A 22,651-nucleotide genomic window follows, 5' to 3' on the forward strand; every position below is an offset into this window, starting at 1 on the left:
GTGTGTGTTTTTGTTTTTTTTTCACCTCTCTGCAGCGACTGTCTCAGCAGGAGGTTGTTATTCGCCTCCAGTTGTGGAGCCGCGCATACAAATAGGCTCATTTTCCGCCTTTTTATGTCCTACGACACCCGGCGCTTTGTGGGCTCTGCTGCTCACCGGCGCTTTGTATGTTAGCGGCTCGTGAAAGCCGGGGGGGGGTCAGTGGAAATGATGGCGAGTGGGACGAGACCTTGGCAATTCGCCCACACACACTTTTAGCAACACATACATGCAGACATGTAACGCTGAGAAACTTAAGGGTTTGTTATATTCTTCATTAATATTCATAAGGATGCAGGTCTTGCAAAAAGGTCATGGTCTGCGTTTTCTCTCAGTTAAGCGGCAAAATGCCAAAGGTCATTTCCTGTGATTACATGAGTAGCATTAATTAGCTACGTAGCATCACTTCGATTGGGTTTGTGTGTGACGCTGTTATAGAGCAAGGCAGCAAAGGGATGAATTATGACCCTCCTAAGACCCTCTCAAAAGAAAAGAAGAAATTCATAGTTTGTATCATAGTTATTTCAAATTTTTCCTGAATCTTTTGCACGTTTTTTACCTTCAAACACAGTTCCAAGAGCAAAACATCTTATTTTATCCATCACACACACGCCACATATGTCCTTCAGACAGATGATGTTGTCGTGGTGCAGAATTCGAGATGTGGCAGATGAAATGAATAGAACTGCTGGAGCTGGGAGATGAAACACGCTTCTATATCTTAATGTGACATTAGTCATCATGCTGCGTGTAACTCCAGCAGTGTGTTAGATTGCATATGAAATATACTACAGCCTCCAGCATAGATGGTGTGATGCATCGTCTTACGCCGCCTGTCATCATTTTGTTTTTGCTCAATGTTGTGCTCTACTTACAGTTTCTCTGTTAGGTGTGAGCTTAACTTGTGTTGTTGTTGTTTGTTTCGGCCTAAAACTTGGTTATTGTTGAGAATATACTTTTTGCAGTAATTGCATCACATCGCCTCGAAATAGATGCAATGTTTTTGATTAAATAAACTGAGTTTTTAACCACATTTCACAGTTTTAATCAGTTGATAGTTATTTGAGCTCATGCAGTTGAAAGCTCCAGAAAAAGCTAAAGTAAATGGACCTTGAGTTTTTTTTTTTTGGCCAAACAACTATTTCCAGGGTCAAGAATGAGTTTTCATTCTCAGTACAAAAAAAATATAGATTGATTTCAGGATGCATACACATAACGGGAATTTTAAGGCGTCGTCCATGTTTTATTTGGGGTTTTTGGACATTTTTTTTCTTTATTTGAGATCCCATTACAGCAGCAGTTCACACAGAATGATTCATATTTCCTTTTTAATGTAATTATAGAATACAAGATACAACATATGGTGTTTTTTCATTTTAGAAAACAAAATGAAATAAAAAAAAAAAATCAATTTCGAAACAAGGAAAGGCTTTTGGGGAAATTATGTTTTCAATCGCTCGTAAATTTCCTCAAATTGAATTTTCTGAAGCATCATGGAGACGGTGATTCATTCCATTACAAAGCTTTTATAAATGAAAACATACCAGTTCTAGCTTAGGTCCTCATGTTTTAAAGAAAATAAAGAATCCTCATCTTTCTCTACTCAGACAAACTCCTGTGAAAACATACTGGACTTAATGAGGCATCTATATATAGTGTCCAAAAACATCTTCAAAAACCCCAACAGCCAGATTCCCTTTTGACTTCCTGCCTTTAGAAACCCCTCACCCACCCGGCGACCATATTTCCTGGCCCATAATTTCTCATCTTTCCTTCTTCTCCCCACAAGAACCCATTTGACTCGTCGCCTCAGAATAGAACATGGAGTTTCTCCTGAAAACACGGCAAAGCAGCAGCAGCAGCACACAGGCAACGAGGCACTGGCCCACTTTCTCCTCCCCATAAACAGAGGACACACACACACACACACACACACACACACACACACACACACACACACACACACACACACACACACACACACACACACACTCACTCACAAACCCGGACCCCTCCTTCCTCTCCCATCTGTCACCATGAAATATTGATGCCCCTGCTGCTATTAGGAATCACACACAGGCACTCTTCTCTTGCACACACATGCACATCTTCACTCTGTATCGTGCACAACATGCTAACACAACACACACACACACACACACACACACACACACTCAGACACACACTCAGACACACCGGTGCACACTCACGCAGCCAGCCGTCTCACAAGGGCCCCCCCATCCAGTGTGGGTGGAAGGGGGAGGAAAGAATTAGCATAGCAAGCAAGCTGGTGAAATCCCTGGAGTGTTTTTTTTTTTTTTTTTTTTGTTAAACCTAATCTAGGTGATGACTAATAAGACAGCATACATGACATTACCATGAAGCAGCAGGGCGGTGTCGCTGCTAATTCGACAGACTGTCCGTTTAAAGGAGGACCAGATCGTCTGCCTTTGAGAAGCGTCCTTGAATAAGTCATTGAATCCCTGCCAGGTCCAGGGACGCTGTCCGGTAGATAACCCTGACCTGTGACCTTCCTGTCCAGGTGGAAAACAAAACAAAGACAGAGCCAAAAGGAAAAAAAATCAGGTCATATTGGAGCTAAATCAGTTTCTCTTTCACAATGCATAATTTATAGAGATCTCATAAAAAAGATTGTTTCTGAACCAAAAATCTGTTTCATTTCAGCCTTGTTTTACGGTTAACGTTGTGAAACAATTGGTTAGGTTTAGGCAACAAAACTACTACTTAATTAAGGGTTCAAAAAAAAAGATCATGGTTTGTGTTTAAACAAAACAAAGCAACTACCTCAAAGAAATAACACAACTTGCATATTGTTACATAACAAGCGTAAAGTCAATGTTTGGCTTTTGTTTCACATGGGACATGAACAGCGGTCTCCTGAGTGAAAGTCCTGTGTTTGTTTGACCCACACCAGCCCTTAGTGGAATGTCTTGTTTCTCATACTCAAACATATTATACCCCATAATTCAATAACAGTCATTTAATTAATACTTTACTTGTTATGACCGAATTTAAAAACGTTGACATTCAAAGTATTCCGTGATTTGCAGAAACGCACAATGCCGACATTCTTTTTCCTGGCGACTGGGCGGATTATATCTAGGGCTTCAACCATCAATTATTTTGTATTATTGATTCATGTAGTCTATGCATATAATCAATTATTAATAATATTAAATGTCGGATGAGTTTTAAAAAATGCCTCTCTCGATCCTTCCAGAGTCCAGGGGGGTGTCTTCAAATTAGTTTTTTCCAACCGACAGTCAAAAACCAAAAGATGTTTCCATTTACTCCGGTTTGAGAAGCTAGAACAAAGGAAGCTATGGGAGCTTTGGCAACATAGACATTCTTTATTTTTCTTATTGACCAAAAATCCCATTCGAAGGCCAAAACAAATGAATTGACATTACCAACAACTAGTGTCTGTTTCCAAAGCCGTCTGTGCCGTAGAGCTCCATTGTTGTTTCAAAAATTACTCATAAATGCATTTATTTCCAACTGTTTTAAGGGTCGCTTTTACAATTGAATTTGTGATATTTTTTAAATATTATTTTAGCCCAAAGCTGATTGGTTCAGTAGGAAACAAGGAGTGTTTCAGCTGAGAAAACACAATGTTGCTCTTGGTCTTTTTTATAACACTTAATCAGTGAACTGACTCTCTCTTTCAGCACCAGAGTTAAGTGCTTTGTCTTTATGGTGTAGCGATGTTTTTGACTGAAGTGCTGTGCTGCAATATTGTGCTAATTTCTTCTGATTTGTCCTGAATTATTGCTGCAGTTTGGCTTCCTTTGCTAGAGAGAAATAAATAAGACAATTGACCAAAGCCTTGAAATAAATTGGTTTGTTCTAGACTTACAATAAAGGGATATCTATATTGCCTGTGTCTATATCTAGATATTTAGACTTTCTGCTGTCATCCAAGACTCTCCCCTGTTGTTTCTCGGTCCAGTCCTCTCAGGTTTCTGGTTGAATTCACCACAGTCCCTTTAAATCCCCCAAATCCCCATGTTCATTTCTCAGAGCACGCGTGTCTTCAGTTCTGTTTCTGGATGATTAGAGAGGAGAAAATAACACCTTCACCGAGAGGCAGTGAGTCAGCAGAACACAGCGCCGGCTCACAACTCAAATTCTCTGTTTTGTTTTTTTTGCTAGAATGATTGTCAGTGTTTGTCGGCTGAAGAAATCCTTGAAGGAGTGGAGGACAGAGCGTGCACTTAAATCTTCATCAAACAGAATAAAGGTCCCTCATTTTAGCAGGAAGCTAACTGGAGACTTTTAAACCCTTTTATATTGTCTCATTATAATCAGTAGCAGCATTGACCTAAGCTAAAGTGCAAGGAGATGCAACTTCTATTCCTTTTGAAAAACTGCCTGAATGTCTGCTTTCATCCAGCTCTCATACATAGTTAATCCTTGAGAATCAGGAAGTTGAGATTTCCATATTATAACACAAAGCTTCTGTGTCTCCAGCGCTTGAATTACCAGATTGTTCTCTTTAACCTCACAGATGAGGCTGTCTAATGGAAAAACCTCTAATTCAGCTTGTTAGCATCTTTAGTTTCTGATGACATTCATCTGTTCTGTGTTGTCCCGTCCAGGTGCCTGTTTCTGCCCAGCCTGGCGCCCCACAACGCCCCCACCAACAACACCAACGCCTCCGGTGTCAGCGACGGAGCGGTGCTGAGCGGGATGGGAACAGGTAAAGACGGACCGCGGTTTTCTTCACGTTGCATGTCAGATAATTGAGTTACCAACTCAGAGTATAGAGACATATCGACTACTTGAAGGACTAGTTGGTGAACCGACGAGAAGATTTCCATTCTTCAGCTACACCATCAAATAAAGGCAAAAAAAAAAAAAAAAAGTAATCTTTAAAAAAAGAAAATAAGAAAAAGATATGTTGCCAAATCCTCAAAAATGGTTGCCAATGGTAACCGGGAAACTGTTACTGGCGAGCCCTGATTTTGACCAATTTAAACCATTGGTATACCTCATATAACTCATATAAACTACACTAAAAAGGTACTGGGCTGTTAGCATATTGACAAAGTTATTAAAAACATTATTGCAAACGTTGCAAACTAAACTAGATTTAGCACTTTTCTTCCTTGTTTAATACCTTTTATACGTAGTTGATCCTGACTGCAGGACAGGAACTGATGTATTTTGAGTTGATGTTTAGCAGCGACTTTGTTAGATTGTTTGTACATTTAATTTGTCTTTTCATTTTCTTCAAAAGGGAAAACACTGCATAACCATGGCAACATATATTCATATTTAAGGGATTTAACCACCAACTTACATCTGTAACATATTTGTCTCTTAGTTGGCGTACGTTTTCCTTGTCCCTGTGGTATTAACATGTTCCATCGTTGTTCAGAAAGGACTGAGGTATAAAACATTTCTGTATTTAAGCAGTGAAAGAGCAAGAAATAGATATTCTCTCCTCCTGATGAACATCCCACCTGTTGTAGATCCTCACAGTGTTTAACCACACACACACACACACACACACACACACACACACACACACACACACACACACACACACACTCTCACTCGACTCACACCTCCAACCCTCTTCCTCATCGCTTCCTTTTGTTTTCCTCAGCTCTCCTCTTGATTCTCACTTTCTTTGTTCACAGTGTTTTCTTTTTTTAACCTCTCAGGATTTCCTCATCTCGCCCACAGAGTGTTCTGGTTGTGATGTTTTCAGTTTTCATCATTTGTGCGTGTGAAAGGAAAACCAAAACACCTGAAACCCAAACAACCCAAAGAGCTGGAGTTAAAATAAACGTGTGACGTTATCCTTCATTTTCTAGCCTGAAGACTCATTCAGTATTTATGAAGCACAGCCAGCTCACTTCTCTCCTTTTTTTCTCTTCTCTTCTCCTCCTCTTCTTTTCTCTCCTCCAGCTTTCTTATTTTTTCCTCTCCTGTCCTCCACCTCTTTTCCTCATTCCCTCTCTTCTCCTCTCTTCTCTTCTGTTCCTTCATCTCTCCTCTCCTCCCTTCTTTTTTCCTCTCCTTTCCTCTCCTCTCCTCTCCTCTTCGCTCCTCTCCTATCTTCTTTTCTCTTCTCCTATCTTTTCCTCCCTTTCTTCTCTCTTCTCTTCTTTTGTCTTTTCTTCTCAACTCCTTTCCTCTCCTCTCCTTTCCCTCCCTCTATCTCTTATCCTTTCCTCTCTTCTCTTCACTTCTTTTGTCTTTTCTTCTCCTCTCCTCTCTCCTTTTCTCTTATCTCTTCTTTTTCCTCTCCTTTTCTTTCCTTTCCTCTCCTTTATTCTCCTCTCCTTTCCTCTACTCTACTCCCTCCTCCTCTCATTTCCTTACCTCCCTCCTCCCCATCTCCTCTCATTTTTTTCCACTCTTCTCTTCTCCTCTCCTATTCTTCCTTCATCTTTTATCCTCCTCTCCTCTTCTTTCCTTACCTATCTTCTCTCCTCTCCTCCCCTTTTCCTCTCGTCTTATCTCCTCTTACCCTTTTCTCCTCGCCTCACCTCACCTCCCCTCCCTCCTCATTTCTATCATTTCTCCGTCTGTTCACCCATTCATCCTCTCCCTCTGCCCTCCTCCACCCCTCGCTCTCCTCCTCTTGTCGTCTCCAGCCAGTCACACAACACTATTTATAGACCTCGCTCTTTTCCTCCCTCATCACTTCCTGTCACTCACATCTTCCTTTTTCTCCGTCCTTTTCATCCTTCATCTCCATCTCCTACCCACAATCCTTTTCTTTGTCTTTCTCCCTCCGCTCATTACTTGTTCGTCCTTCACTGTTTCTTCTCTTTTTTTCCCTCCATCTTTCCTTCGATTGTCACTTTTTCTCGCCTCCTTTCTTGCCTCATTTGTCTCAATCCCCTTCCTCCTCCTTCCTTCTCTCCTCCCATATCTCACTCCTATCTGACCCATATCTTTGGATGACATCATCAGGATGCTCATTCATCAAAATATCAGTCTGCTCAGAAACTAGTAGCACCTCTGTTGTATCAGCCATCGACTGATATTCATAAGAAATGTATGTATTCTTTCACACACTGTCTCTGTTCTTGCAGCATTAGTGTTTTTTCTGTAATTCCACAAGTCCATATTCCTTTTAAACAAACGAGCAGTAATGGATCAATGAGGTTGCATTTAGCTCCTCGTTGGGTCTGTGCTCCTGTAGAGTCTAATACAAAAATCAATTCTAGCTAATGTCGCTGCGGGCCGACAGTGAATGATGGTTTTCTGGACCGTTTTCATTTGGTCCTGCCTGAAACTGAGCCACAGTGAGTTTGCAATGCTGTGAGGCTCAAATACTTTTTTTTTTAAGGCTAAGATTAGATTAATTCTGCGCATCCGAGAGCAAATTCACAGAAGGATTGCAGGCCTTTTTTCCGGCCGCTAAACCTGCACAAAAAAAAAACCAACAAAAAGAAAACCTGTAATTATCAAAACACGTCAAGGTATACCTGAGAAACAATTTAGAGCCTGGGATAAAACTATATCAAGGTTTATATGGAATGGCCAAAGGCCGAGAGTCAAATATGAAACATTACAGATTGGAAAACATAAAGGGGGAATGTCACTACCAAACCTTAGGGAATATTTCCATGCAGCACAAATTAGACCAGTGATTTACTGGTGTACTAAAAATTATGAGGCGAAATGGAAAAACCTAGAACGATATGTAGAAGGAAGGGAAATTCAAAGCCTTATTGGGGACAGAAATATAGCAAAAGAGTTACTTGAACAGATGGATGCTATCACCCGATTCACGCTGGAGATGTGGTTTAAACTGGTACGAAAATACAGATTACAAGAAGAGCTCAGGCTTCTTCGATGGATAGCCTATGACAGGCATTTTATCCCGGGTACACTTGATCTGAGGTTTAAACAGTGGATACCGTATGGAATAACAGCAATATGCACAGTTATTAAAGATGGGAATGTTGTGAGTTTTCAGGAGCTTAAAGACAAGTATTTACTAAATAATCAAGACCACTTATATGTGCAATTAAGGGACTTCTTTGACAGAGAAATAAAGCACAATATTAACTTGGATAAAAATGGAATAATCAGAACCGTAATTGGAGTTTACAACTCGAAGAAATACAGAATCATATCCACCTTATATCAACATTTGATGGACAGTTTAGGAAATACAACATCTTATGTAAAACTGAAATGGGAAAAAGAACTTGATGTGAATATTACAACAGATGAATGGCTCTATATTTGGAGGACACAACAGTCCTCAACATCCTCGCGAACTTGGAGAGAACATTGTTGGAAGAATGTCATTAGATTCTTTATCACCCCCAAATCAAGAGCAAATATCTGTCTATTGCTCAACCATGTTGGAGGAAATGTGGGGCAGTAAATGTAGATCATTCTCATGTATTTTGGTTATGTCCTAAAATTGTACAGTTTTGGGGAAATGTCCATATGGTTACTGTCAAAATTCTGGGATATGATATACCTAAGTCATGTATGCTGCTTTACTTTGGTAGTATGACCGGAGATATTGTGCTAAGAGAAGACAGGTATCTGCTGAAAATCTTGTTAGCAGCTTGTAAGAAGGCTATCACAAAGAGATGGTACAAGGAAGAACCACCATCACAAGATGGTTGGCTGTTAATTGTGAAGGAAATATATGATATGGAACTGTTAACTCACAGGATAAGATCCCAAGAGGAGCGATGTCACGAGAACTGGGAGAAATGGACAATGTTTACATCTCAACGATAAGACAGGATAAAAAACCCTGAATATATATCAAGATTTATAATGCTTTTGAAGGAACAGAGCAATCCGGGGCCCTTTTGTTTTTGTTTGGTTTGTTTTTTTCTACCCTTTTGTATGTATGTGATCTACCTATGATGGAAAAAGCAACAAAAATAAAGTGTTAAAAAAAAAAACACGTCAAGGTGGATTGCACCCTGAACTCCGCTGCCAAGCAAAAATAAAGCCTCGTGCTCCTGTGCTATTTGCACATATTTGAATTAAGAAATATGCAGTAATTTGCTGCAAAATTGGCCCCTTTCTATGCAAATGAGCCTGATTACAAAAACAAAGATCAGCGCTAATAGCCACATGCATTTGCGGTTAAATTGTCAGCTTCTTCAGGGAGTTGATGGTAACTGACGTGCATTTATTAGGGGGGTTCACAGCGAAACCCTCCAGTGATAGCAGCAGTGATAGCAGCCGTGATTGGAGCCAGACGAGGGCGTCGTCGTGCTCCGCTCAAACTCATTTATCTTGGGACCCAGTGACAGTCGTGTCATGACAACGCAATGAATTAAAGCTCCTCTACAGTAGCTACCTGTCATTTGTGAAAATATATGAAATATATTTCTTCCCTCTGTCTTCTCCCCCAAAAAATATGATTCAAAAAAATTATTATAATCAAATTATTTCTTCTCTCTGCCTCCTCAAAAAAAAAAGTGGTGAAAACCTTATGGGCTTGTTTGCGCTGTAATATCATTAGCGCAATATATTTTGTGAAGAGGAACAGACCAGACAGAGTTTTGCAATTCATGGTGCTTTCAGCTGACGCAGTCATTTCTTTGTAAATTCAACCGTCAGTGTTCTGTTCTGCTGTTGTGTCTGCTGTTGTGCACCAAGTTGTGAAAATGTATGGGCGTGTTATATCATTAGTGCAATATCTTTTGTGAACAGGAGCACAGCAGATAGAGGTTGCAAATTATGCTAAATTCATGGTGCTTTAAGTGGACAAAGTCATTGCTTTATAAATTCAACCATCAATGTTCTGCAGTTATGTCTGACCAGAAGCTATTTTGTATAAATCCTGACATAATTTATATGGTTTGAAGTGATTACAAACCTGTTTAAAAAACAGTGATAAGCCAGAAAAATGATACATACACAAATGATAAAACAATACAGGTGAGATAAAATGACTCAAGGGGATTAATGGGGTGTTTCATCTCAAAAGACAAAATGAAAGTGACAATATAAAACAAAATAAAGCTAAGCAGCTGTAATGCATGAATATAATTCACATTAAACATTTTATTGCCACTATCAGCAAACATTCTTGTAGAAATTGGAGACATCTCCAGCTCCATTTCCTCTTTAATATCACGTAGGCGCCTGCAGCAACAAAACAAGAGTAAACATGCCGTCTGTCCAAAAACGACAATATCTGTGCCACTCAGTAAATAAAGGAAAATGTCTCACAGGCAAAAAAGATTTTCCAGAGAGCTCCAAATGGTGGAAACGCAATATGGTGTACACAGTAAGAACGACTAATAAGGAGAATATTCAAACCTCCTCTGATCTCTTTCTCCTTCCCCTTCTCTCACCTCCAGGGGAGCGCTTGTTTCCTCCTCCGTCGGGCCTGACCTACTCCACCTGGTTCTGCGTGGAGCGCTTCAGCGCGGCTCCCCAGGCCCACCCGGTGCGGCTGCTGACCGTCGTCCGTCGGGCCACGTCCTCCGAGCAGCACTACGTCTGCCTGGCCGTGGTTCTGTCCACCAAGGACCGCTCGCTCACCGTCTCCACCAAGGAGGAGCTGCTGCAGTCCTACTGTGAGTACAGTGGAGCTAAATACAACAACCTGTTTATATTTACTGCTTCAGGTGGTGTTTTTCTACTTCAGGTGGAGTTCAGGATTATAAACAAAGTAGAAATGAATAAATAAGTAGCTCAGTTTAGTTATTGAAAGGGCCACCGTGAGGGAAGTCAACATTTACACACAACTCTGAGCCTTTAAAGTGGCAGAACACAAATATGACATAAGAACCAACCATGTAGATTACGCTATGGTATTCTATTTTGGTATCCTATTTTCATAATTGTCATAAAGGAAACAACAGCCTTTTGAAAGTGGTGAATATGGAGTTTTTGGAGCGGTCTATCAAAGCTTTATAGATTTATTCATAGAGGGACAAAGTGCATTTTTAAATTTGATGCTATGGTGTTTCCAGGTCTTAATGAGGAAATTGATTTTAGTCCTTTTTTGTCAACAGGCTATAATTTCAGTTACTTTATTGTAATGCTAATAATGATTAGTATGACTATTAATGTAGCCTATTTTTGGTACATTTATTGTGTAATATGCTGTCATAATTTAGCCTCCTGGCTAATAAATTCAGAAAGGATTCAGAAAATTCCCCTTTGAAGCATGCCCTGAGGAACACCTGGTGCGGGTTGAAACCGGCCGATTATTTGACAAAGTTCAGTGTTGCAGCATCAAGATTTACATGCAATAGTTGGCAGGGTGAACTTGAACCGGTTTATGTTGTTTTGGAAATCCCAGATCAAAGTTTGTGGATGCAGGGTAGAGAGTATTGCAGTGAACAGAATGTACTAAAGACTATAAACTAGTCTGAACTAGTACTAAACTAGTCTAAACTAGTACTAAATAGTACGCTATTTAGTATGTTTGTGTAAACCTGACATACAAAGAAAACATGGCTCTTTAAGGTTTTGGTGCAGAGCATGTTGTCAATTTTCAACCTGCTTCTGTTGTCGCAGATATCAGTGATGATGGAATAATATATAGTGCATGTTCATCATCCTACAGTATGTATTTGAATGTAGAAACTGTTTGTACATTGTGTTTAAACGTTCATATTTAAACATTGTGTGGAGTATTTTGTTATAAAGCCGTCTCTCTTGTGGGGTTTCACTCAGTTACCCAGAGGTCATGTTTTTTTACTTCTGCCCTTCTCCCTCTGACTCATCCCCCAAAAATCAAGCAGCGGATGAGTCGAGTGAGGAAGCCTCCTTCTATGAGATCCTGCCCTGCTGTGCTCGCTTCCGCTGCGGCGAGCTGATCGCGGAGGGCCAGTGGCACCACCTGGTGCTGGTCATGAGCAAAGGCATGCTGAAGAACAGCATGGCCACGCTGTACCTCGACGGGCAGCTCATCAACACCGTCAAGGTAAAGCTACAGACTAAAGGGTACGCACGACATGGCAGAAAGAGTCTGAGCTTTTAATGGAAACACTGACATTTATAATAGACCCAGTGTCCTCTGTGTGTGTGCGTGCAGTTTATAGATCCCATTTAGGGCTGCAACATATGATTTTAAAGAGATTTATCGATATTATTTGTTCAAGTAAACGGCTTATAATTTAGTCCAAACAATTTTTTTAAAAAGTGAAAAAAGACAATGACAGATTACAAAAAAATGACTTTTTCAGATTTGTCAGATCAACAGTCCAAAACCCAAAGATATTTAATTTGCATTACAAATAGAGAATCAGCAAATTAATACATTTAAGCATCTGAAATTAGTGAACATTTGGTTGTTTTTTTCTTGATGAATTACCTAAATGATTAATCGATCATCAAAACATTACATAAATTCAATAACGGTGCATGAAGCATGGATGTTGTACTGTTCACTGACACCTCAGAGAACTGGGACTCTAGATGTTTGGTTTAATCTATTATTAGCATCGAATTTAATAGAAACAGGTTGTTTATCATTTTGCAGCCCTGAGTCACAGAACAGGTAGTAACAAGTCACGGCATTACACTTATCATTTGTATGGTAATACTGTGACACAACAGGGATTGTTTGGAATTTCTGCATTATAACATGGAAGTTGAAAATTTTGACTTCCTAGTATCTCATTTGATTTTGGAGGTATACTGCTATAGTAGCCTACATAATATATAAACCTATATCACTTAATATTTATCACGTTATAAACCCATTAATGTCACAATATTAATATTGTTTGTATCATGTAAAAGGAACACATAATATGATTTTGAGAAATAAATAAATATACTAATCAGGGACCATCATGTATCAATACTTTGGGTAGCATATTTTCCTTAACAAACAAAAAAAAATCAAGAATATTTCATTTCTTTATGAACATCAGAAGCTAAAAATATTCCTTGGTAATTATATATTCCCCATTTTTTTTTTATCCAAATATTGTTTGCAGGTTATCATATTGTTACCAAAATATTACTATACTAATAATTCATAGTTTTTAAGTTCTTTAAATGTGACTCATCGTTATAACCCTTTGTTTTTGGCTCCATATTACCCTGTTTCATACATTTCAGTCTAATATTACCCAGATATACCCATTCATAAGACGTTTACTATCCTACTACTATGTTATTACCATCTTATTGCTGTAATGTAAAGATCTATTATATCCTCTACTCATTATTACATATATGGACAGAATAGAAACACAGAGTAGATATCTGCTCACATAAACTTAAATCTGTTTTCAGGGACAACAGATGCAAACTAGCCTCTAGCTAACTCTGATACTATTACTTTTAATTGCACGCTGTCCCTGCAAAAAATAAACAATAACATTTAAACTCTCTTTAAAAACAAACTTCCACCTGCTCTGATGGAGAAGGCAATTATCGTGCAGACACTGAGCACCATTTTAATGAACGTAAAAGCTCAGAAACACATTTCTGAACCAGGCTTTCAGCAGACTGGGATGTGGTTTTGTGGTTTGGTGACTTCAGATTCCTCCTGAGATTAGAGCTTCAGCAGACCACAAGTATCAGCTTCCTCTCTGCACCGCTGATAACGACGGCTTCATTTCCTGCTCAGCTCCTCAAACAGGAAACAGACAAGCCGCCCATGTGTTTCTTATGAGTCTGTGTTCATGTCAGAGGGGACTTGTGGTTTTCTCCCTTTAGTAATGAGTTTCTGTAAAGCACAAATCTTCTCACATGGTGCTCTTAAATTAAGAGGAAGAAACATTTCGACTCAGTGACCACAAGAGGAATTGTAGCTTCTATTCATTTCTCATTAATCAGCCCTCAGACTTATGATTTATAAATAATGCAAAGATGAGACATTGTGCAGCGTTTTTACTTGTTTACAAGTCTCAAACATATGGATGTTTGTTAAAAAGCCGTTTGGTAGTGGCACAAACACCATTTATTGGCTGCATTTTAATATTAACCCTTTGTACAGCACTATCTATAAATCAGTGCTCTACATTAACCATATATTGTGTATCATTAAAAGCCGCAACTGACAACTATTTTCATTATATTTTAGTCTTATAATCATTTTTGGGCTTTGTGGTTGTGGTCATTTCATGGTTTGGTCATGAAATTACAGAAATTTTGTGAAATGGAATGTTTTTAAATGTCTTGTTTTGTTCAACCAACAGCTTAAAACTATGAAATATCAAATTTGCAATGATATAAAACATCTGTCACCTGATAAACCAACTAGTCATTTCAGCACAAATATCAATAACTTTTATTCAAACATATATAATAGGTTTATTCTTTTGATTATTGGATAATCATTCTGCAGTTTCTCTAATATATGCAAATTGGTTTTTGTAATCCTTCTTGTCATTCTGCTGCTGAATTAATTTAGTTAACAAAAACCATGACGAAATAACAACAACCTTTTGTTTTCCTCAACGTAGACGTTACGATAACGACCCCATCATGGAACACTTAATTAAAGCAATATCAAACTTGTTGATGAGAAAAGACAAAAAGGAAACTGTGTTTTTCATCAAATAAGATCAAGTCTTGTGTGAAATAATTCTTGGTTTTAGCTTCACAAGTAAAATATATTATATAATTTGATGACTAAAAAAGGACAGAGTGAAAACATGTGGACTAAAAGGAAACTTACATTTCATTACTTTTTGTTGACTTAAACTAGACTTAATTTATCTTCATAAGATGAAAATAATGACTAAAATGTTACAAAAACTAAAAAACATTTTCGTCTAAATACTAAGAATGAATCAAAAATAGCTGCAATATATCTGCAATTACAGTAAAATGCTAAAAATTCAAATGTTTCCTCCATTAATAAAAACCTTACCTCTAGATGTGACGTACCTTTATAGAAGTCACTCACCTGTACCTCCACCCTCTCCTCCAGCTCCACTACGTCCACAGCGCGCCGGGCGGCTCCGGCTCCACCAACCCCCCCGTGCTGAGCACCGTCTACGGGTACGTGGGGACGCCGCCGGCCCAGCGCCAGCTCTCCAGCCTGGTGTGGCGTCTGGGGCCCAGCCACTTCCTGGAGGAGGTGCTGCCCGCCGCCAGTGTGGCCGCCATCTTTGAGCTGGGACCCATCTACGTGGGCAGCTTCCAGGCCGTCTACCTGCCCTGTGAGTGGCCATCTTGGTTTACTCTCCAACCCTTATATATGTTCTTTCTTTTAGTCTCTGTTTCTCTCTCTTCTAACCTCTGCTCCATCTTTTTATCGTCCCAGGTAAAGACTCAAAGACTGAGGTGGCTCCGGCCGCCCCGGTGGCGTTGGTTCCGGAGGAGAAGGTGTCCTTCAGTCTCTACGCTCTCTCCGTCTCCACTCTCACCGTGGCCAAGATCAGGAAAGTCTACAACAAACTGGACAGCAAAGCCATCGCCAAACAGGTCAGACGTTTACCACTGCTGGGTAGAATCAGAGTCAGCATGCTGGGATTGTGTTTTTATTAAAGCCTCTACGTAGAGAATTGAAGAAATCACATCTCTGGGAATGTTTTCAAAAGAAAGCACTGAGACTGAGGTTCATGGACTGAAAGCAAAATATAGACTGCAGCAGTTTTCACCTGAATAAAGACACACAATGAGTGTTTTTTTTAAAAAATAGTGAAGTCCTGGTCGCTGGTATTTTGGGTTACCGTAGAAAAACGAATTCTGAATTTTGTTATCGTGAAACTGAAGTAGCGGTTCTTCTGGATATCAAGGACTGCAATATTAGCAACAAAATGTACTTCTTCTAGCATTTAATTATATAGAATATATTCTTGGAGTTGAATTTTATAGATTGATTATAGATAATAGTGCATAAATTCCTATTTTAAACCCCTAGTTTGCACACAATCATATATATATATATATATATATATATATATATATATATATATATATATATAGACGTAGATACAGATGCATACGGGCGTGCAAAGGTCAAACTCACTCTTCAACAGAATATATGCACGAATGCTCACTCACACACATATATGTATATATGCAGCTAACACACCCTCCTATTGTGTGTGTTTGAGCTCCAAATGAGTTCCCTCCTCCGTCCTTATCTCTCGCGCCACCTGTCAAGTTATTTCCCAGCCTGCACTGCTCTCCCCCACTGAGCTTCGGCTCGCTGCGACCCGCAGGAAGCAGACTGCAAAGAAGTGCAGAGGCAGCATTTCTGGCTCTGCAGGGAGCTGTTTTAGGACAGGAAGAGAGTCGTTTATAGCAGAATACATGGGTGTTTTTGTTTGAGAAATAACTTTATCACTCTTTTCTTATTAGAACGAGGAAAATGTCACATAACGTCAGTATTTTTCACAAATTTTTTAACTTGCTAAATCATGTTAAAATGAATAAATAGTGTAATATAGTGTTTTCTGGTAGAGCAAAAGAGTGTGGTATCACTTTCTTTTGTTATTTTTCCCATATTTCATTTTAACTGGCTGAATAAAGCTTTTTAGAAACTTCAGACCTTGAGACTTCAGACAGCAGCTTTCAACACAATATTCTGATGCTCCTTATGTAACAGCGTCCATAACAAGCAGAGTTCAAAGCCTTCTCAGAACAAAACAAAATAATCCATAAGAAAAGACTTTAGAGGATAAATTTGACAAATGAGAACATCAACATTGTGTGTGTAATTTTTTAACTCTTAAGTTGTCAAACTATGTTTTGCTGATCTCTCGGTTACGACTAAAAACTGTCAACAATTCATTCATCTTCTCTGTTTTTAGTTTTCCTCGCAAGTTCTGGTATTTTTCACCATGATGAGTCTGATTATGGTGCAGTATATATTATGTTCGTTGAGCACTGAAAGCTGCTGCAAACACACCCAAGAACACTGGCTTCACATTTACCTTTAAAGAAACAGAAACCCTGTATTTCTAATCATATGTCCATCTACATTATGTGATCATGAGTAAATAATAGGAACCATTTTTCTTGGGAAAACCCGACTCTGTGTCTACTTTTCTCCCCGGTGGAAAAATAGGAACAGCTGTGAAGCAGACTTTTCACACTTTCACAAAGTCCTCAGAATCGGACCTGTGATGTTTGACACCCCTGTCCTAACTGCTCATCTTCTCTCCCTCTGTTTGTAGCTCACCGTGTCCTCTCATGAAAACGCCACTCCGGTCAAGCTGATTCACAACGCCGCCGGCCACCTCAACGGGCCGGCGCGTACCATCGGAGCCGCTGTCATCGGATATTTAGGTAAACAAATTCTGCCAAGTGACTCATAACATCAGCAGATAATCCTGTTTGCTGTGAAAAGCTCATGAATATGAAATTGTATGAAACATTTATACTGGAGCTGTAATACATTCCCTACATTTTCATCCCTTCAGGCGTCCGTGCGTTCGTGGCCAAACCCGTGGCCACCAACCTGCAGTATGTGGGCGGGGCGGCGGCCATATTGGGCCTGGTTGCCATGGCGTCCGACGTGGAGGGGCTGTATGCTGCTGTGAAGGCGTTGGTGTGTGTTGTGAAGAGCAACCCGCTGGCCAGTAAGGAGATGGAACGCATCAAAGGATACCAGGTTAGACACCAGTCTACAGTTTAACACACGGGTCACATGACACTCTGATAATCTGGATTTTGACTTTATTTGAAAAAAGCAGGTGAATAAAAACACATTAGTCTGTAAATATTGGTTTGGTGTGGAGGTTTTTACGGTTTCATAACTGTTGGCAGAAGACAAAAGGTGGCAAGTGACTTTCCAGATTGTTTTGATGCTTTTTTTTGTTTATCACACCTTTTATATTCACCAAACTGTATTTTGTACATCCAGTTAACTTTGACGTTACACATTAAGAGTGATCTCCGTCAGAGTAAAACATGTTTATACTTAGTTCTTCTTGTTAACCTGTTTTAGTTTAGTGCGTTCCCTTATTGTGATTGTTTCCATGGTACTGAACTGACCTGGAAGTACATTAACCTCATTTTTTTAAATTAATAATTATTAATTTGTTTTTATTAATTCATTTATTTACTGTATCTTTTTTTTTTTATTGACCTAGACGAAAGCTGGTGAAAGTACATCTTTTTGTTTTCAATTATTCATAATTTCCCCCTCCTTGTCCCTTCAGGAGCTCCGTAAATTCTCACGTCTTCTTATTATTTATGTTCTTGGGAATATTGTCATGCCACCATGGCTGTTATTTTTCCGCACAATCTAAACTGAAAGCTAATACGTTTATTGAGACTTAGATATGAAGCAGGAATGCAACACTAATTTAAAAAATGCAATGTGATTTGCTGATTAAAATATATATTTTTGTTCCGTCCCTTTGCAGCTGCTGGCTATGCTGCTGAAGAAGAAGCGCTCGCTGCTCAACAGCCACATCCTCCACCTCACCTTCTCTCTGGTGGGGACGGTGGACAGCGGCCACGAGACCTCCATCATTCCCAACTCCACCGCCTTCCAGGACCTCCTCTGTGACTTCGAGGTGAGGGCTTATGAGGGCCAAATGGAACCAGTAGATGTTGATGAAATGAAGTGCTCTTCACCAAATAGCATTATTGGAGTCCAGCAGTTGAAAGAAGCATTTAACTGGCAATAAGCTTCTACCTATGTTGACGACATGCCAAGCTACCACTTCTCTCTGCCAGTCGTTTGTGTTTCCAAGCATAACTTGTGTTGCCGAGGTCTCACTCTGCTCCTTCTGCTCCTCAGGTCTGGCTCCACGCTCCCTACGAGCTCCATCTGTCTCTGTTTGAGCATTTCATCGAACTGCTGACTGAATCCAGGCAAGTGTCAAAAAACTTTATTTCCCCCGAAATTCACCCCGAATACCGAACTGATTAAATAGTGAATCATAAAGTGATTAAAACTCTGATCTGACTGTGTGTCCAACTCTCTTGTATTGAACAGCGAGGCGGCTAAGAACGCCAAACTGCTGAGGGAGTTTCAGCTGATCCCCAGACTGCTGCTGACCCTGAGGGACACCTCGCTGTCCCAGCCGACCGTAGCGGCCATCAGCAACGTGCTCAGTCTGCTGCTGCAGGGCTTCCCCAACCCTTATGATCTGCTGCGGTAAGCACATGTTCAGACTTATACTCAAGGAGTAGACTTAACGTCATGCAGGATAAAGTAACAATGGAATATGTAAACTACAAGAAGCATGTTTGTGTATTGTATTTGTTTGATTTTATCGTATACTTAATGCTGAAAAACTGGGGAACAGAAAGCAGAATCACAAAACAAACAAAAAGCTTTCCTTTTTGTTTTTCTCCTCACAGGTTTGGCCAGTTCATCTCTTCTACTTTGCCCACATTTGCCGTGTGTGAGAAGTTTGTTGTCATGGAAATCAATAACGAGGAGAAGATCGATGGAGGTAACAATAAATATACTCATGTGTGGACGTATAAAAATATGTGTTTTGAATGATATTTTGGTTATATGTTGGGTTGTTCAAAACATTTTTTTTTTGTGTCTCCAGGTAATGACGATGATTTCGGCGGCCTCCTGTCAGCCAGCCTCATCCTGCTGAGGAACCGACTGCTGGACAACCTGCTCAGACTGCTCTTCACCACCAAAGAGAAATGCACCGTCAACGCACAGTGAGTCAAAAAGCCTCCTCGTGTATCTGCTTATCCTAAAAGCTTTGACCTTGACCTTTTTAAAAGAAAACTCCCACGGCAAAATAAGAATCTTATAAGTAGTTTATCAAATGTGTTCTGCAAAAAGTCAGATTTCCAGGATCTTATTTAGATTTTTACCACTAAAGCAAAGCTGATCAATGTACTTTTTTTCTGGTTTACTTGACACTTTGCACCCGTTAATTAAAAACACTTAATATAATATATAATAATTAAAAATCTCTGTCTCCCCCCCCTGCAGGGCGTGTGAGGAGCTGGTGCGGACGCTGGGCTTCGATTGGCTGCTGATGTTCATGGAGGAGCACCTCCACTCCAGCACGGTCACGGCCGCTCTGTGGATCCTGGTGGTGCTGCTCTCCAACCAGAACATCCTCAACCGCTTCAAGGAGGGCCTGTGTGGAGGAGGCTGGCTGGACCACACCGACTCCGTCCTGACCAACAAGATCGGCACGGTGCTGGGTGAGTCCACGAGACATCAGGGTCACCATGGAAACGCAGTAGGGAGACAGTATCAACTCTGAAGTTGGATTTAGTGGATTTTAGGGAATTATCTTGGAAGGACATGTGCTTGATTTTTAGCTCAAATTATTGTTTTTATTCCATAAATTTGAACATTCCCCACCTGGAGAGTCAGAAGCATGCGGTGATAATGTGCAGTGTGTGTACTGTATGTTGTAACATGGCTCAGCAGACGCCTCTCCTCACTCTGGCAACGCTTTCCGTCGGAGTTGGCCTTCGTTCAGTAAACAGAAAGCTGCGCAGTTTGTGCGTCTCACAGCCAAGGGTTCGTCCTCTCATTTGGTTTTTTTTATGCCTCCCTGCTCTCCCTGCTGCTGCGACCGTAGTTCATCCTGAGCTCAGCGGTTTTCAACCTGGGAAATTAGGATTTATTTTAAGCTTCTCTCTACCCGCACTTTTACGCGCTTATTTTAAGACAAAAATGAAGGATTTACTCCTTAATCTGTGTATTAGATTCCTTTTTTTAAACTACATTCCACCTACATTTACATATTCTAACCAGCCTCCAGGTTGAGAACCATTGACCTTGCTTATGAGAACCTCGCTGAGTAGTGACATGGCCTAAACCACCACTGCTGTAGCATTGTCAGAATGTGTGCTCTCAAAATGAAGCCCTTAGATTTTGGAGTTTGTCCTTCAACCAAATCCTATTCTTTTAAATGATTTTGCTAGTGCCCAGTTTAAATCCTGCCTGATTAGCTCAGTTAGAGGATTACAGTCTTTTGTTATAATTATAACCACGACCTTGATGAAACCTGCTCCAACAGCTGGTAGATGCCCTGTAGTCAGAGAGCGTATGCGGCAGAATCCACCTGTTTTTATTCCCTCTCATTCGTCCTCCATCCCTCCTCTCTAGGCTTCAACGTGGGCCGCAGTGCCGGTGGGCGCTCCACGTTGCGGGAGATCAACCGAGAAGCCTGCCACTTCCCCGGGTTGCCGGTGCTGCAGACGCTGCTGCCCAAACACACCAACGTGCCGGAGCTCTACTTTCTGCTCATGGCGCTGTTCCTGCAGCAGCCCGTCATCGAGCTGCCGGACAGCCTGCAGGTACATGTTAGTATGCCCGACTTTCTTTCTTTTTCTACGTAAACCAATGGATTTGCAGTATTTCTTTAAATGTTATACACTTAAACCTATGGAAGCCCTGAGAGACCATTGAGAAAAAATATATATATATTCTGGTCATCCATTTTCTAAGGCTGATCTAAAGAGTCTTGTTGCTTGTTGTTGTAATACCCATTTTGGCCACAAGTGTTGGAAACGGGCACCCATGTTGTAAATAGGACAAAAAACATTCAATTTCTTTCTGTCTTCAACTTGAAAACACACACTATATGTGCCTTGTTTGTAGACTTCATGGAGAAATCAAAGCTCACCTGGAAGGAAACATGAAAGGTTTTAATCCTATTTAGAACATGGAGTAGTGCTGCACTTCAGCCTCTTGTGGCCAGCATGAGTATTACAACAACAAACACTTAAAAAACTATCATGAAAAAACAAAATGATGGAACTTGGAACAGTTATCCTGGCAAAATCTTTTCCACCTGGCATTTTTTATATCTTCTTGCATTATTACTAAGGAGACAAAAATATTTAGATAAGACTTTGATCTGATCAACACTTTTTGATTTTTTAAAAATACTTTTTTGACCTGCCAAAACTTTTGAAGAAAAAGGGTTTAAAGAATTAAGAAAATGTAGGGTTTTTTTTTTTCTCATTTTCCTCTCATGGTTTCCATAAAGATCAGTAAATATGAAATAATATTTCTGTCTTACTTTAAATGAAATGTACTTTTTTTAAATGATTCTTCTGTGGGAATGATGCATTAGAAAATGGGGACATTGCTGCCTTTTGAGGCATTCACTGAAATTACATAGTCTTAATAAAATTCAAATTGCCAGCATAATGTTCTCTGACAGCTTAACAGCAATCAGAGTCTGAATGTATATTGAGGGTAATTTACATTTGCAGCTGTAAGCACTATACCCACTTATCACTTACCACGATCAGTAGAAAAGCTGAAATGCATCAATTGCAACTGAAAACACATGAAGTATTAATTCTTGATGCCAGATATACAGATATTAGCAGTTTTCAGATGTCAGAACAACACATAAGAGAAAGAACAGTAACATACAGTATGATAATATGTAGTGTGTTTCTCTGACTGTATATTACCCCACTGTTTGTTTGTCCTCTCAGTTTGACCTGGACTCCATCTGGACCTTCATCTTTGGCATACCGGCCTCCAGCGGGACCGTCGTGGGCTCCATCCACAACGTGTACACCGAGGCGGCCTTCCTACTGCTGGCCATGCTGCGCAGCATGCTCAACCTGGTGAGAACAGGCCTCCAGTCAACAGAAGTCCTTTTTTTAGATCTATCAAGATTAGCCCAGATCTTTGGCCTACCCTTTAGAAAGAATACATGATTAGAAAATATAATCCTATAATCCTTACTGTTGAAAGAGAAAAGTGAGGTTTAATTTCTTGAGAACATTATGCTCTCAGGGTCAATATCTG

The 22,651-nt window shown here is 40.0% G+C and overlaps 1 protein-coding gene across 1 annotated transcript in view; it reads left to right on the plus strand.

Moving 5' to 3' along the window:
* Window positions 1-22,651, plus strand: part of wdfy3 (WD repeat and FYVE domain containing 3) — an 86,604-nt gene that overhangs the window by 35,847 nt on the left and 28,106 nt on the right. Inside the window, exons 18-32 of the mRNA XM_054610292.1 lie at window positions 4,659-4,759; window positions 10,371-10,589; window positions 11,763-11,947; window positions 14,915-15,146; window positions 15,251-15,411; window positions 17,112-17,223; window positions 17,358-17,548; window positions 18,306-18,458; window positions 18,686-18,759; window positions 18,884-19,045; window positions 19,252-19,346; window positions 19,452-19,572; window positions 19,853-20,070; window positions 20,987-21,183; window positions 22,333-22,467. Coding sequence (XP_054466267.1) covers window positions 4,659-4,759; window positions 10,371-10,589; window positions 11,763-11,947; window positions 14,915-15,146; window positions 15,251-15,411; window positions 17,112-17,223; window positions 17,358-17,548; window positions 18,306-18,458; window positions 18,686-18,759; window positions 18,884-19,045; window positions 19,252-19,346; window positions 19,452-19,572; window positions 19,853-20,070; window positions 20,987-21,183; window positions 22,333-22,467 — 2,356 coding nt within the window. The remainder of the gene's footprint in view (window positions 1-4,658; window positions 4,760-10,370; window positions 10,590-11,762; window positions 11,948-14,914; window positions 15,147-15,250; window positions 15,412-17,111; window positions 17,224-17,357; window positions 17,549-18,305; window positions 18,459-18,685; window positions 18,760-18,883; window positions 19,046-19,251; window positions 19,347-19,451; window positions 19,573-19,852; window positions 20,071-20,986; window positions 21,184-22,332; window positions 22,468-22,651) is intronic.

The sequence above is a fragment of the Anoplopoma fimbria genome, chromosome 13 (genome assembly GCF_027596085.1).
Source record: "Anoplopoma fimbria isolate UVic2021 breed Golden Eagle Sablefish chromosome 13, Afim_UVic_2022, whole genome shotgun sequence".
NCBI classification, from domain to species: Eukaryota; Metazoa; Chordata; class Actinopteri; order Perciformes; family Anoplopomatidae; genus Anoplopoma; species Anoplopoma fimbria.